Genomic DNA, 16,101 nt, shown 5'->3' on the forward strand with positions numbered 1-16,101 from the left:
AATATACCTCACGTTGAGTACATATGCGGTTTATTTAAAATAAATAAAAGAATCTTATTCATGAAGACGTTTATTATTAAGCTACTATGAAGATTGTGAACAAATTGACCATTTATATATATATATATTTTTTTCTCCCACAAAAACCTAGCTCAACAATACATTGAGTGCCTTTGATGGTGTCATTTCAACTAATATATTAAGGACAATTCATAAGTTCATGCCCAGCCTATTTGAATGTATAACATTTCTAACATGTGGCACTGTGGCATTACGACACAATTTGCTGCCCTAACTGCATGCTATCAGTTCCAGGAGATTGAAAGTAAAGTGCTAGTAAAGTGAGGCACCTGTCCATTCATTCACTGACACGGTTACTATTTCTATACTAGTCCCTTGGGTTTTTCAGGGGAAATTTCAGGATGAACCTAAAATTTGAGTGCAGTCATGATTTATTTAAAAAAACAAAAACAAAAAAAACCTTACTTTGACCTTCTCTCAACTTATGAATTCTGCAGGTCCATCATTTTTTGGTACTTTTTGCACAACTTGCTGCTCTCTAACAAGGAGTTGACTGGAAAAATTCACAACAGGTCTTTCCTACGCTCTTAATTAAGTTCACCTATAAAGGTTATAGTGCATTTTCGGTGGATTCTGACATTTCAACTGTATGGGCCCAACATTATGCGAGCTTTGCATCTCAATTCGTAAGAGTGGTGCATCTCTTAGGCAGAAGTCCATCTCCGACTGCAGCACCATCTGTATCATCCGCACAGTTTTCTTTGGAAGACTTTTCCTTCGGGTCTTCATTTCCGCCCTCTGATTTCCCATCGCTGCTCTGCGAAATGTCCGCGTCGACGACCGCCTCCATCCGTTCCTCAATTAAGTTACTGGTGCTCACCTCGATGATGACAATCTCCTCCCCTCCTTCCAGTTGGAAGATCCCCCCGGTACCAGCGGCTGCGCTGCAGTCGGCGCCGTCCTCTCCCATCATCGGCCCCTCCCGTTCTATCAAGGCTATCATCTGCATACCCTCCCCGGCTTCTTGCTCCATCTTGCCCTCATCGCTGACCCCAAATACCACACCCTGACTGTGGAGTGGCACCAAGCCATTGTCGTGCTCCTGGCTGAAGCCCGCTTGGCACCGATCGCTCTCCGGTTCCTCGGCGTGAAAGTGGAAGACAAAAGAGCCCCCCTGGCCGCACTCCTCTTCTCCTGATTGACTCTCGCCCGCCTTCTCCCCACCCCACTCCTGGAGAAGCGACATCATCCCGCCTTTATCTCCCTCTTTGTCAGCATCCCCTTGCTCATTTGCCTCAAACTGCAACACAAACGACTCGCCTCCCTCATCAACACTCAGCCCCTCCTTCGCTCGGCCTTCATTGTCGAAACAGAACACAAACTGATTCTCGGTCAAGGTCCTTGCCGAATTTATTTCGGTCAGTTCTGTCTGGGCGTTGTTGTTGGGAGTTGAAGGAAGTAATGTTGAAACGCTGGCTTGTGGAGATCCCAAAGTGGATGCGACAGCGGTGGAAGACGGAGAAAGTGCGCAGTTTGATGCGATGGACGGCGATGAGTTCGAATAGGCGGCGGTACCGTCGGGCTGGGTCACGCCGCCCGGGTTACCGTCAGTCGCATCCGCGCTCGGCGTCTCGACCATTTCCTTGATGACCGATTTTGGTTTGCGGCCCCTTCTGCCCCTTGCTGTCCGGTTGCTCTTCCCTAAAATGGGCCTGCGGAGTAAAGAGTTGGGCGGAAGGGAGGAGACGGGCGCGTTTGTGTTCTTATTATCGTTGGTGAGAATGATGCGGGGATGCTGGTGTTGTGGCGATACGGCTGCAAACTGGGCAAGCGTTTGGCTGTTGAATGCTTGCAGAGTCTGGAAGACGGGGACACCGGCGGGCTCTGGGGCCGCCGGAGGCCGGTTAGCCGTGGGCACCAGAATCAAACTCGGTTGGGAGCCGTTGGTCGAGGGGCACTGGAGCAGGTAGAAATTTTGGGGCTGGGATGGCGGCGGGGGCGGCGGAGGTGGGGCCGGCGGAGGGGCCGGACCTGATAAAGGGATGAGCTGTAAGCCGCTGGCCGTCTGAATCATGAAATAGTTCTGCGAGGTGTTGACAGGGATGTTGAGAGCCGGCTGAGACACGATCAGGCTCCCGTTGTTTCCCGACGATTCCAAGGTGATGGGGTTGAGGAGCGTGGTGGTGGTGGTGACCCCTCCCACGCTGGCCTTCACCGACACGCCGTCCCGACCTGCGCCTTCGCCGGACGGCAGCGGGAGGGAGCCGCCGTGCGTCCGGATGTGCCTCTGCAAGTACGAGTGCATGACGAACTCTTTGGAGCAGTACGGGCATTTGAAGTCCTTCTGCGAGGAATGCGTGCGAAGGTGCAGCTGGAGGTTGGAGGAGTGCGTGAAGCACTTGTTGCAGTGGCCGCACCGGAAGGGTCTCTCGCCCGAGTGGGTGCGTTCATGCTGAGGAGACGAGTTCAAAAGGGGGGGGGGGGGGGGGTGAAGGATGATGGGTTGAACAATGAATCAAATTAGGTCAAGGCAAACGCGGCGCTGACCTGTTTGAGGTTTGATGTCTGCGAGAAAGACTTGGAGCAAATGCTGCAGACGTGCGGCCGCAGTCCCGAGTGCATCTGGCTGTGCCTTCGCAGGCAGCTGGTGTTCTTGAAGGACTTGCCGCACTCCTTGCATACGTAGGGTCTCTCGCCCGTGTGCTGCCGCAGGTGGTACTGATAGTGCGAACTCCACTTGAACGTCAGAGCACAGTGAGGGCACTGGAATGCTCGCACACCTGTGTGCACCTAGGCGAGAAGATGAGGACCATATTTAAAAAAAAAAAAAACTAAGCCAAATATTTTTGTGTTTGCTCACCCGTTGGTGGATGGAGAGCAGCGAGGACCTCTTGAAACTCTTCCCACACTCTGTGCAGCGGTAGGGTCTCTCCCCGGTGTGATCCCTCATGTGGTACTTGAGCCCCGACGAACCTTTGAAGGCTTTCCCGCACTCTGAGCAGCGATACGGCCGCTCTGTACCAAAGGAAAGAAAGCGAGGTGGGAATTTCCACCCATGCTGGAATGCATTGACTCATTCGAGTTGGAATGTCAATTTGGAGTTGCTGCTATTTTTTGATGGCCATGTTTCAGGGTTAGCTTGACCAATATTATGACACAATATACTCAGGACCAAGTCGTATGGTCGTATGGTCTTTTCATCCTAGGGTGTAGTTTTTGACTCAATTGGATCGTCTGTGTGTAATTCTATTTGTATTACCTCCCGCGCCAGTGTTCTTGCACCCGCTGGCCTTTTTGGAGTTTTTCGCTAGTTTGGCGGGCAGTTCCTCCTGCTCCTTGCTGACGGCTGTGACGTCAGCTTGAATGTCCCTCGTTCCCTCCTGCTGCTTGTCAGGAGAGGAGGGCAGCGGAAGAGACAAGGAAAGGGAAGGCGGGCACACGATCTCCGCTTCGGCCTCGGCCAGGAGACGTTGCTCGGGGGTGTGGGAGTGCTGGTGCGTGAGAAGCGAGGACAGCAGAGGGAAGGAGCGGTCGCAGGCCGAGCAGTTGAACTGGGAGCGGGACTGGGATGAGAGGGAGTGCATCTGGATGGGCAACGCAAGCGGGTTATTTCAAGAGAATTAAACGGCTGCAGGTAGTCAATAAACAACGTCTTGCAGAGCGTCGTTTGTAGCAGACGCGTTCTCAGGAACATCCTCACCAGTGACACGTGTCGATTGAGGCCTCCACTGGTCTTGAAAGATTTATTGCAGTAGCCACACGACAGCCCTGCCCATGCGGTTGGAGCTTCTGGCTCAACACTATTGGAGCTCTGAATCACCTTGTTGAAGCTCTGCAGAAGGTCAAACTGGGCCTGGGTGGCGCCCACACTCTAAAAGGAGTAACCACAGAAAGACATTCGGCAAAAATTCGGACATTTTCAGGTTGATGACGATTTTGGCTCGGTTTCCATCACTTACTGAATTACTTTCATCAGCTGGGTCCGCAAGTCCGAGGAGTACCTCAGCTGTGTGCGCACCTTCAGCCGCTGCGGTCGTTTCAACCACCTCCTCGAAGTCAGCAAGCAGGTGGCCGGTCCCGACCAATCCGTCCCCTACCTCCGCCGGTGCCGCTTCCCCACCGGAGCCACGTTCCCCCGAAGCCACGTGAATGGACTGGTGCTCCTCCAAGTCGGTCCGTGTAGCAAAAGTGTGACTGCAGCTGCCGCAGGTGTAGAGCAGCAGGCTGGCGCCCGTGTCCGTGCTCAGGTGGACCTCCGTCCCGATGGCCCGGGATGCGGCCGCGTTCTCCCCTGACGGAACCGAGCCGAGCTCGGGGAGCAGGTTTGCATCCTGGGCAGATGCAGAAGTGGACAGGAAGACTTCCTCCATCCCCACCCCAACTCCATCGCCCCCTTCCTGGTTGACGTAGCCCACCATAGCCGTCAACATGGATGTGGCTTCTTCCTCCGAGCTGACCACCACCACCTCCACCATGTCGCGGCCCCGCCCTCCACTCTCCCCGCCCTTGCCTTCCTTGCCGGCCGCAGCCGGGCCAGAGTGCGAGTTCTTGTGCAGCGCCAGGTTGGACGAGTGCGTGAAGCTGCGTCCGCACTCGCCGCACACGTATGGCCTCTCGCCCGTGTGGATTCTCATGTGCTGCCTCAGGTTGGTGGACTGAGTGAAGGATTTGTTGCACACGTTGCAGGTGTAAGGTTTGAGACCCAGGTGGACGTTCTTGTGTCGCCGTAGACTGCTGGAGTTCTTGAAGGCCTTGGGGCACGTGTCGCACGGGTACGGGCACTCGCCGGTGTGCTGGCGCAGGTGGTACTGGTAATGGGAACTCCATTTAAAAGTCAGGGGGCAATACGGACACAAGAATGTTCTCACTCCTGTGTGGACGCTCTGATGCACCTTCGGGTGGAGAGCAAATTGTGCCACGTTAGATATTTTTTGACCCCAAACAATTTCACGTATATTTGTGAAACATTCAAAATTGGTCTCCGAGCACCAGTATCATAACAAACATTAACGTAAAGGTCATCACCTGGAGAAGAGAGGAGCGCTTGAAGGCTTTGCCACAATCTTGACATTTGTAAGGCTTCTCTCCCGAGTGAGACCTGAACAAACGGGAAAAAAAACATGACACACACACCTCCCCATACTTGTTTGCACTGATGCATTGTGCTACTTTCATGTCCTTGTGTAATACAGTATGTGTCCTGAGAGCTGTACTAGAGTGCAACCAAAGGCAATCAGTTGGCAGCGCGATAAACCACTCATGGATCCATTTTCAATTGGACTTGTTCCCATAAAGGTCATGAGTGGGCCAGAAAATCTTGGCCTAACTTTTGGCGTGAGGTGAAGGCCTAAAAAGGAGTGCTGACCAAACTAAAAATATGTCAGGCCAAGTATGTGAGTACCTTTGATGATAGAGCAACGCGGAGGAGCCCTTAAAGGCCTTGGGACAAAGGTTGCAGCGGTAAGGTCTCTCATTGTTGTGGCTCCGCTGGTGGTGCGTGAGCCGGGACGACCACCTGAAGCTCTTGCCGCAATCCAGACACTGGAAGGGATGCTCAGACTGCTCGGACTGTTCGGACTGCTCGGCCTGCTGGGCCGACACCGACGAGGCCTCCATGTCCAGAACCACCTCCACGCTGCCCACTATGCCCTTGTTGCCCTCCACCAGGTCATCCCTCTCCCGGTCATCCTCACCCTCCTCGCCTGAGCCGAGGAGGGAGGGGAAAGGAGAGAGGGAGGCGGAGGATTGCGGAGCTAAGAGTTCTGCTTGGACCACCAGAGTGGCCACAGAGTTCGCCATAACAGGTGAGGCTGTTCCTAGGATGCAAATCAGTTTTGGAGCATAGTCTTCCACATCATCCACTCCATCCTTATTTGTTGTTGCTGTAGTGTTGGAATCCCGTCCCACCACCGGAAGCAGCAGCTGCCAGTCCAACTCCACACAAAGCTAACGTGGGAAAAAAAAAAAAGAATCCAGTGTCAACTCTTAACACGTGGTAAAACAAGAATGTCCCCATGTCCCACCTTTTCCGCCTCATTTCTCCCTTGCGAGCTTTAACTCTCCATTATATTTGCTCGCTGTTATTTCCCCAGCATATTGCTTGCTAGCCACAAACACCAATTAGCATTACACAAAATGTCCTCGCGTGACCCTAAAGTGAGCTCTGATAGCAAAACATTAACACAAAACTCACAGTTTCTTTTTTTTTTACTTTACAGTGTCAACAAAACAGTCAACGTTACTTACTGGCCCGCATTTGACTCTTGTCTAAGCAGAGCCACGTCTATATAATGTTCGATATTTACATGCATGAAGAGGGCGAAACTCGTCGCATATCTTGTCCCTCGTAAACCATATTAATAATAAAATGAGAATGAGATGCATACCGCAGTGCTAATCCACACAACCTTAACAATAAACAGCACACACTAACGTTCTCCACCCGAAGCCGCCCTCCAAGAACAACCTCAGCGATTGGCTGTTTGAGACAAATGACGAGCTTTTCCAATTGGCTTGCTACTTCCTACAAGAGCGCTTTTGTGCTCAATTTTTTCCTTCTATGTATTTTCCTAGTTTTAATACAGGCAGCAAACCTATTGACATAATTTGCAAACAATGAAATAAAAGTTCATATTTTCTTCTGTCGCTAAAACGTCGAGTCTGAATCGTTTGGCTTTGGCGCAAAGCCCTCTGGGAAATGTAGTGCTCATTCGTGAGCCGTGTTTGAAATAATTCACACGTTCCAGTCACGGGCAGTGGTTCTTAACCGGGGGTGCGAGAATGCTTCCTTGGGGGTGCGAGGATACTCTGGGGGAAATTTACAGATACTGCAGATACTGTGCACCTCATTTGATGACTACTTCTCGTGTGGAGAGCTACAACCCTGTGACGACTGGATCCGGCACCCTTTTAAGCAGAATATGGAAGATGTTGATGAGGATAGCAACATCAAGGAAGATCTCATCGAACTGAGAAACAATCGTGGAATCCAAATGGAGTTTGCCAATGGTTACTTGGAGCACTTCTGGGCTACTTACTTCTGCAAGACTGGATTTTCCTGTCTGCTTCACATCAAAACCAAGAGCAGAAATCGGCTGGATCCTCAACACGTCGTGCGAGTGGCACTCAGCACCAAGACACCAAGATTTGATGCGACCATAAATGGAAAGCAACAGCAACAAAGCCATAATCATTCACAACACACCATGCATAGTACAAGCACAATGTTTTTTCAATTCTTTTTTCCTAGTATGAGAAAAATCTTGATTTTCTTAATCCTGCAATGCATTATTTTGTTGTCAGTTATGTAAATAAAGAATTAAATACATGATGGTTTTGTTACTTACACATTATGATTATGATATCAATATTGCTTTTCATCAATTCTGGAAGGGGGTGCGAGAACTGGTTGGTGAATTGAATGGGATGCGAACAAGGAAAAAGGTCAAGAACCACTGTCTAGAGAATTTTGTATTTATCGGTCAAAGGAAAATAGTTTTCCAACTTTTACAGGACGTGCCATTCAAAGCTGGTTGAGTTTGAAAAAGATAGATGTGTTTTTTGGATCTGGAGTCATCCTGAACATAGCCCGAGTCATTTGCGCCTAGAAATAATAATAATATATCCATCCCATTTGCACATTCTGTAGTTTTTATTTCACCAAGGCACATATTTCACATTGAGGCCAATCAGTGTCTGGAAGAGGCATCTCGATGTTACAATAATTTAACATATCGTAATTTAAGTGTACTAGAATACAAACTGTATAAAAGTATTTAAAAAAAAAAGGAGAGGAGACTTGCTCCTTTGCAGCACAAAAATAAATAATTCCACCAAATTATTTAAATAAATAGCCAATACTGTAACAAATACTATAAAAGGAAGGAACGAAAAATGATAGTGAGAAAATTGGTAATCTAAATTATATTGTAGAAAACATCATAACACAGATAGCACTGTACAACAATTTACATTCATGTACAATTATGTACACCTTTAAGAGTGTCACAATACATAGTATTTTAAGACTTTTAGAGTTTAACTTGAAAAAAAAATCTTTTAAATCCCAAAACATTGTTTCAAAATTAGCCCCCTCAGTCATCCAAGAAGCTAATCCTACAAGTTTGTGCAAAGAATCTAATCAGGTCCATCAGTGCTTAACAACAGGGCCCACTCAAACAACCTTACCACATTAGAGATGTTTCCTCATGCAAAGTGTGAGAAACAGGCGTTACAAAAATAGATACTTTGACTCTGGCACTAAAAAGCGTTCACTTGTCTTCGACCTCCAATCTGGCTTTGACGTGACGTAACTGGCACATAGGATTTTTTGAAACTATTATTTTAAGGGCACTACTGTGTGGACAAAAATGTGACAATCACAGATGTATGCCACATTTACTGGAATAAAGTCAAATGAATAAATGCACAAATACCAAATAATTAGAAAGAGAAACAATTATCAGACGTTCAGGAAGTGCTACGGAGATCAGTGAGACACAAAGTATGTGGTCAAATAAATGCACGTCAATAAAGAAATGAAGATGCCAGGTGACGCGCAACAACTTCAAATAAATAACATTAAATAAATGACTAACAGTCAATAAATAAATAAATACATAAATAACATGGTCATAAACTAGGAAAAAGCAGGAAATAATGATCACCATAGTTACGCTGGGGGATTGTTATTGTCGTGGCATTATAGCGCATCCCGTTTGGCTCTGGTGGAAAGAAATCGGATTCTCCGCACATGCCGTTCGTTAGTTGGTATCGCGGCCTTTTGGGATGCCGTTGACAACATTGCACACCGACAACAACCCGTTCCCCCGTTCTCACTTGGATGAATTCTCATTGAGCTGTGTTTTTGAGATCTTTGGCTTGAGGCTTATGAAAGCTCTGTATGCCCAATCGCAGAAAAGTTTGAAGTGGTGGAGGAGCTCCTGGCTGGACTGGAGCACGTCAAACTGGTAAGGGAGGTGCGGTGGAAGGGAGGGGGTGGCGGGGGTCAGCTTTGGCGCGTCCACCCTCTGCATCTGTTGGCAAAGATGAACCATAGTTTAGTTTAGATTAGTTTACTCAACCTTCCAGAAATGTGTTACATTTTGGCTATCGGCAGTGCTATGCCGTTGTCTTGTGGCACCAGATTCTTACTCACGGCTGGACTCACCTATTTCCCTGTGTTCACAGAAAAACTCCAAAGATGCCACAAGATGCCACCAAAGCACTACTTTTGGTCAAATTCTGAAGTGGTACTAATGGGGGTTGCTTGTTCTACCATGTACAGGAGATTCTCAACTAGCACCAAAGCACTACTTTGATACTAGAAAAGGCTTTGGCACCATCTTAAGCGTGTTGTTTTCAAGTAACGTTTACAGTATTATCCAAGAAAAGACGCCGGACTAGCACAAATGAAAGGCTTTGGAGCCATTTTTTTGTGGGGGGGGCTCAATGGGCAAAACTAAACATTTGGGGGGCGGGGCGGTGCAGCTTTCTGCAACTTGCAGCTTTCTGCTAGTTGCGACAGGGTTTATTCTCTCGAGATGACTTCTGTGGAATGGAAAAGTTTCAAAACTAGAGCAAGCCGAGGGACCTTGCAGCGGAAAAGGGCCATAAGTCAGCTGGGATAGGCTCATTACGCCCACCCACGTTATGAAAAAAAAAAAATGGATGCATGCCTTTTAACCGCTTCAACACACTCAAAGTAGAGTTGAAGCTCAGTTCCTCACCTGACGGTGCAGAAGATTGATGAGCGACTTCATCTCCTTGATCACCTCCACCAGCTTGGGCAGCGCCGGGTGGTGGTGCTTCTTGGACACCCTGTTGAGCCACTCAAAGTGGTGCTCATACAGCTTCAGGTCAGCGTGCAGCTGAGAGAGTGTGGGCTTCAGCTGAGGGAGAAGGAAAAAAAAAAAGTTGAGAGACTGAGCATGGGTGTGGCAAGATGTGCTGTAACTGCGCGAGGAAGACGAAGAAAACAGGCCAGCTCCTCTCCAAGAAACACGCACACACAGAAGAAACACATTATCGGGGGCATTACCTCAAGGTTGTTGAGATCATTGGCCGATCTGTTGCTCATTTCTGGCAGGGACCTGAACCTGTGGGGCTCCACGTCAGAGTCGAAGGCATGCTCCCTCTGAAGGAGAAAACAACACACAGCCGCTTGGTCACTATCTTGCATCAGCACACTCGCGCTTGCTCATCCCTCAGACAAGTCACGGCAGCATGAGGAAAGTATTAGCGCTGTGACAGCGTTAGCCGGCAGACGCTTTGTTTCCTGCGCTTTCAGACAGTAGCGCTCGCCGAGGGACGTGCGGTCGAGCGGGGTCGCTGCGAGTTCACTCGAACTCAACCTCCCCAAATGTCAGTGGTGGGAAATAACAAGTACTTGGTTACTGTACTCGAGTAGATTTTTCAGGTATTTCTACATAACTTGACTCATTTGAAAACAGATACATATTTTTTACTCCTTACGTTGATAAAATCGGTTGGTGTCGACGTTAAAAAAAAGTTATTATTGGCTAATTCAGCATTTTTAGGGGTTGCTAGTTATTAAAACAGAGACAACCCCCCCCCCCCCCCCCCGCCTTGTGTCAAGTTATCAAAACAGATATTGTACTTTTGTTTACTCTGACCTTCAATTTCACACCGCAGATAAAGAATGCTGTTAACAACCCCGCCAAATTTAAATGATTGAAAACAATCCAAGTTTATAAAATCTGTCTTCAAAAGAGAAAAAATCAAGCCGTTGCCGCCGCTCTCAAATCCTGTGGCGTCTGAATGTCCTGACATCACCCAGCACTCCATTGTCAATCAAATACCTTCCCTATGACCTACAAAATGGATAACTACTTTGTTTAGCATCTTTCCCGTATGACGCATCCCTAAATGTTTAATTAGACCGTGAATATATACCCGCTCGTGAATGTCACATGACCTAACCCAGAAAAAAGCCTTTAGGCACTGTGACGTCATTTTCAGTCGGCTGCGAATGGCAAAATGGCCACTCCCTGAGATGGATAAAAACAAGTTATTTTAGCTGCTTAATTTATATTCTACAATATTCATCTTTACGGTATTTAGGCGAGTGGGGGGGACATAGAAAATATTGCTGTCAAGAATTTGTTATGTCACTTCCTCTTTAAAGCCTTCAGTGGCAGGAATATAACCCACTGGGTGGGGATGAGCGGCGCTAACCACCAGCTAGCTTGTAAGCTAACAGGCAAAAAAATAAGGAAAACTGAAATACTGAAAGTATCACAACATCCAGTACTACGTCATCTCAGACCTATTTAGACACAAATCTTTGAATTCACGTTATGGGGTCTTAAGCAGTTGAAGAAGCACTTCAACTTTTACCATACAGTTTTTTTATATCTCGACTGAAGTCCATTTCCCCACGTGTCAACAATGCGAATAAGTGACCTGAACCCACAGGATGTTTTGTGCACTCAACAACGCACGTCGTGACCAAGAAGGCAGCAAGCAGCGACAGCACACAGCTGAAGGGAAACTCCAGGGTCACTATAAAAAGATGCAATGACGCAGTACTGCCCACTGCCCAGCTACAGCTTGTGTTGTCAGCCAACGTCTGCTCTCACGCTGCTGTAGTTCCCATCCGGGCCGCCAGAGGGGGGTAAAGAGTATGCATGCAGGTGAATGGAGCAGTGATAATTTGATAGTAACCCCCCCCTTCATCGCGGGCGTTACGTAACAGACCACCCCTGCATTAAGTGAAATCCGCGACACAGTAATACCCTACTCTGTAGGCATGTTTTTAAAGCACTTCTTTCTTTGGAAGTCTCCAACTACACTTTTAAATCAGTTACTATCGTAAAAAAGAGTAAAAGCGATAGGTAACCGTTATAAAAATGTTTTACAAACAGCGTAACAATGTACTGTCACAACTGGCATGTTTTTTCCAAACTAGCAAACGTCACTGATCAACTAAAAATATAAACCAATAAACATGGCCCAAAATGTAAAATGAACCCAAACTAGCCTTAAAAAGAAGTATTGCAGCATATTACGTTCAATAATTTATATAGGCGGTGCTGAAATACAGTACTTCCTGTTTTGTTTTGCTAAATACGTGTGCTGCCATCTAGTGGTCCGCAGTTGAATTACACCCCATCGAACCAAGCGTTAACAACAACATAAAAAACAGCAAAATAGCGGGGACTGCAATTTTTTTTTACTCGCATAGCAATAAAACTTTCCCTAACTGCCGTTCATCTTTTTTGAAAGTGGTTTTCGGAAGGGAAATAAGTGTAGTATTTGTACGTTGAGGCTTGAGGGGGCGTGGCCTATTAACATCATTAGCCGGAGTCTGTTCTGGGCGTCATGTTTGCGAATGTTTTCTTTGGGAAACTTGTAAGTCATTGTGACACGGTAGTAGAAAGCTTAGCGAGAGCCATTACGCCTGCTAATGAACATAAATGAGCGATGCAGCATGCGTCATTCCGCGCAGAGGAACACAACAACATTAAGATGATTAGCGTTCCGAGATGTTTTGTGCAAACATGTTGTCTGGGCCTGATGTTTCGTTAACTCGTTTGGCAGTGTTTTTGTTTTGTTGTTGTTTGTGTTGATGTCTTTTCGGCATGAATGCGCCGCATTGTGTCGCTAAAGACGAGCTTATTTTGTTGTCTTCTGTTTTGTCTCTGCAGCTTTTGTCCATCCATCGTTCATGCCAGGTACACACACGCACGCACGCACAACTCTGACTGCCTGATCTCTTCATCTCTCGTGGTTTTTTTGCTCCATCTTTTAATTCGCCCGCTTATCCTCCCTTTTCTTGCTCCCTCCATTGCGGCTCATGACCTCACCCGACAAAACTTAGCGTCCAGCCTCCCTCCGTCTTCCTGAATGCAAATACAGCAATGTGATAAATCTTGCTCGATTTTTATCAAGTCACTTTGCTGTGGCGACCAAAAGTCAAACAAGTCTACACCGCACCTACACAACCGTGACTATTTACAGAAAACCTCAATACGCAGCGTCGGACCGCAAAAATGCGCCCGTGTATCTTTGCCCCCGGACGGACACACTTGGCCACGTTTGCGTGTTTTTGTCGCAAGAAACTTATATAAACGTATACGCTCTAGCTCCTCTTTTAAAAGCATCACTTTCATTGCCGCTCAAGCTGGGACTTTCCACGGATTCCTATTCTATTTATCTTTCCGAACGACGTCCTCTTTTTAGCAAAAATTCCACACAATAAGAAAAAAAGACATCTTCCATGTTACTGAACACTGTCAAATACTGTCCCCAATGCTTCTTGATGTGTGCGTGTGTGTTTTTGGGAGCTGAACCACAGGTTAGACGATGGCGACGGTGATAGCCTCAAACACACACACGCACAACACACACTTCTTCTGCACACCGACCGATCAAGACTAGAGAGAGTATGAGGCTATTTTTGGCTTTATCTCCCCAACACAAAGAGTTTTAAGGTTTGCATAATGCAAAAATAGAATGTGGCTCAGCCGTGCGAAACCAAAGAGGCCAAGATATGATCCGCATGTATTTTCACCTGTTGTAAAACGCCAGCTGGAGACAAGTCTTGGCTACATTCTCGACATCTGATTTTCCAGCCAGACGTGTTTGTACAATACGATTTAGCGGTAGGAAAAATTCAAGCTTCCACCTCTCCAATCACACTTTAAGAGTCTTGCCGCAGAACCCAAACATGATTTCATGCAAACAACTCGTACAGTATTGTTTGTTGTTGTTTCAGGATTGGTATGTTCGCTTGAGCTGGAGGCGAGAAATGTCTTGGCATGGATTTTCTTTTAAACCACTAGCTTGACTCTTCTTGTCATGTTATTTTTCTTTATTCCCTTGTCGTGAGTCGGGTGACATAAGGTTGCTGAGTCAGCTTTCCGTGGGCCCGTTTGGTTGAAAAAAAAAAAACGCAAGTGAGATCACTCAGTCAAATCTCTGCTCTGGTCTAAGCCTGCACGCGGACTCTGGCCAGTAGGGTAAAGCAGCTTAAGTCTGACCAGAGTCCTACGTAATGACTGAGCTCACAAACGCACGCAAAAAGGCCGCAGGGTAAACCTGTAGATAACATTAGCGCTTTAATTAATGCTATTAGCTAATTAAGCTCTGGTGCAATAGTTAGCAAGCGCTGTCACAAGCACAAGACCAATACATGATCAATACATGACGTCGCTCAGCTTCTTTTTTTTTTTGTCTCGAGATACGAGCAAAAATTAGAGCTATGTGACAAAGTGCAAAAAAATTAGTCGTGTTTTCTGTTTTGGCATGTTATCTGTAGCGCAAATTTTATTCGAGAAAAGACACCCATTTTGGGGGGCGGGAACAAATTGATTGCATTTCCATTCATTTCAATGGGAAATGATGCTTTGTATGTTGTTTTACAGCTACACCGTGTTTGTTCACGGATTAGATGTGTCGCTAGCTGTTGCTCCCCTTGGTAATGATTGCCCCATAATTAGCGCTTTTCAAAGCTTTGCAAGCAGCTAACGGGACCGTATCATGCCCACTGGCCTTGAGTTTGACCCCCCCTCCATGCACTCACCAGCAGTTCTTGCGTGAGCTTCATGAGATTTTTGGTCTGGTTGGACAGCTTGTCCATCTCACTGGGCCGCCGCTGAGGCACCGGGGAGGCGGACGTGAAGACGGGCAGCTGGGCCAATAGCAGCGACAAGAGCAGAGACGACGACGAATCGAGCAGCACTGCAAAGAAGGGCAAGAAAACGGAAGCAATTAGCCGAGAGGTCGCTGTCATCTCGCACTAGTGATCATGACCTCAGGGCCGCTGCTGTCAACTCCAGGGGAAGATATTGCACCATAATATAAACAATAGCTCCAGACTTGGCACGGGGCGCCCCTGCGTTGAGCCTCGGTGACAGATTCATGTTTTCACAGGTAAATCGTTAACATCAGCATCACTCCTGGCCTGGATAAAGCCGTGCAATGAATGCAGCTGATTGTCACACCTGCAACTGGATAGGCGCGTGTGTTGCCGCTATAAATTATATAGACCGGGGGCCAAGTCAGGCGCGGCAAACAGTAAGCTCATTCATTCTTTTTGCCTTTCAAGTTCAAATACAAGCATTTCAAAAAGGAGGGCACCACAGTGGTGCTGAAGCCACACTAGAGGCTTGATAATTACAGGTGAACCGCAAGACAAAATAACACACGCGTCCTCCAAACAAGAATCAGTTCAGGACAGTAAAACAGGACTTTTAAAACATGCGCTGAAATTCTGTACATCCAAATTTTTGGACACCGTGCTCACAGTATTGACTTTCATGCATTATTGTTCAAATTCCAACCTAACTACACTGGATTTATTTTTAAATTCACATCTACCCATTCACACTTTCACTTACATTTCATATTGGTTCGAATCCAAAAGAATGGAAACAGCAGGTAGACAAATAAATAAATAACCAAAAAAAAAAAAGAACAATAAATCAACGGGCGCTCCGGCAAGACGTGTCACGTGCTCCGGCTTCTCCTTTGGCGCCTTTTCAGTCCAAATGAGGAGCAAAGTGCGTCCTCACACCTCTGATGGAGCGCGCTAGAGACAAGGTGAATTATGGGGGATAATTAAAAAAATCTCGTCCAACTTTTTGTTTTTGTCTAAGTTTGGAGCAAAGTTTGAGATGTTTTTGGAAGGTAGAGAGGCACTTGGGCAGAGTAGAGAAAAAGAGAGAAATGCAGAGAGAGAAGGATGCGATGTGTGGTAAGTCCAATTTTTGCGCGCAAGTGAAGTGTTTAGGCTTGTTTAAAACTTCCTTTATAAAGACGTCGGGGCTATGACACATCGCCAGTGACTCACTTCATTCATAAAAACACACACACACAGACACACGCACTCTCTCTCTTTTTCTCTCCCCTCCCTTTTGCCCCTCTACTCTCCTCCCTCTCTCTCGCGCTCTCTCTCTCTTTGCGAAACTTTTTTTTTTCTAAAGATTCCGTTGTGTTTTTTTTTCTTTCTTGTTTTCTTTCCTCTATCACTTTCTCCCCTCCCATCCCTGCCAGCTCCTATCTTGCGCTACTTCCTGCGGCCGCATCAGCGCGCCAATCATGTCATCTCTTCATATC

General features: G+C 47.0%; 2 protein-coding genes across 4 annotated transcripts; both read right to left on the reverse strand.

The window, feature by feature from the left end:
• Positions 1-54: 54 nt before the first annotated feature.
• On the reverse strand, positions 55-6,534 carry znf628 (zinc finger protein 628). Of its 3 annotated transcripts, none has more exons than XM_061289878.1 (9): positions 6,408-6,534; positions 5,423-5,967; positions 5,047-5,119; positions 3,981-4,913; positions 3,722-3,892; positions 3,281-3,605; positions 2,882-3,036; positions 2,569-2,811; positions 55-2,473 (listed from the first exon to the last, which is right to left on the reverse strand). In XM_061289878.1, the coding sequence occupies exons 2-9, from the start codon at positions 5,818-5,820 to the stop codon at positions 701-703; spliced, it is 4,071 nt and encodes a 1,356-aa protein (XP_061145862.1). In that variant the 5' UTR covers positions 5,821-5,967; positions 6,408-6,534; the 3' UTR covers positions 55-700. The 3 variants fall into 3 exon arrangements, with proteins under 3 accessions (XP_061145862.1, XP_061145861.1, XP_061145863.1); XM_061289877.1 differs by having other exon boundaries at positions 6,327-6,466; XM_061289879.1 differs by lacking the exon at positions 6,408-6,534 and adding an exon at positions 6,268-6,406.
• A 1,119-nt stretch (positions 6,535-7,653) lies between these two features.
• il11a (interleukin 11a) lies at positions 7,654-15,787 on the reverse strand. The gene is made up of 5 exons (XM_061290092.1): positions 15,384-15,787; positions 14,567-14,724; positions 10,061-10,156; positions 9,750-9,911; positions 7,654-9,056 (listed from the first exon to the last, which is right to left on the reverse strand). The coding sequence occupies exons 1-5, from the start codon at positions 15,388-15,390 to the stop codon at positions 8,856-8,858; spliced, it is 624 nt and encodes a 207-aa protein (XP_061146076.1). The 5' UTR covers positions 15,391-15,787; the 3' UTR covers positions 7,654-8,855.
• Between the last annotated feature and the right edge of the window lie 314 nt (positions 15,788-16,101).

The sequence above is a fragment of the Syngnathus typhle genome, linkage group LG10 (assembly GCF_033458585.1).
Source record: "Syngnathus typhle isolate RoL2023-S1 ecotype Sweden linkage group LG10, RoL_Styp_1.0, whole genome shotgun sequence".
Classification (NCBI taxonomy): Eukaryota; Metazoa; Chordata; class Actinopteri; order Syngnathiformes; family Syngnathidae; genus Syngnathus; species Syngnathus typhle.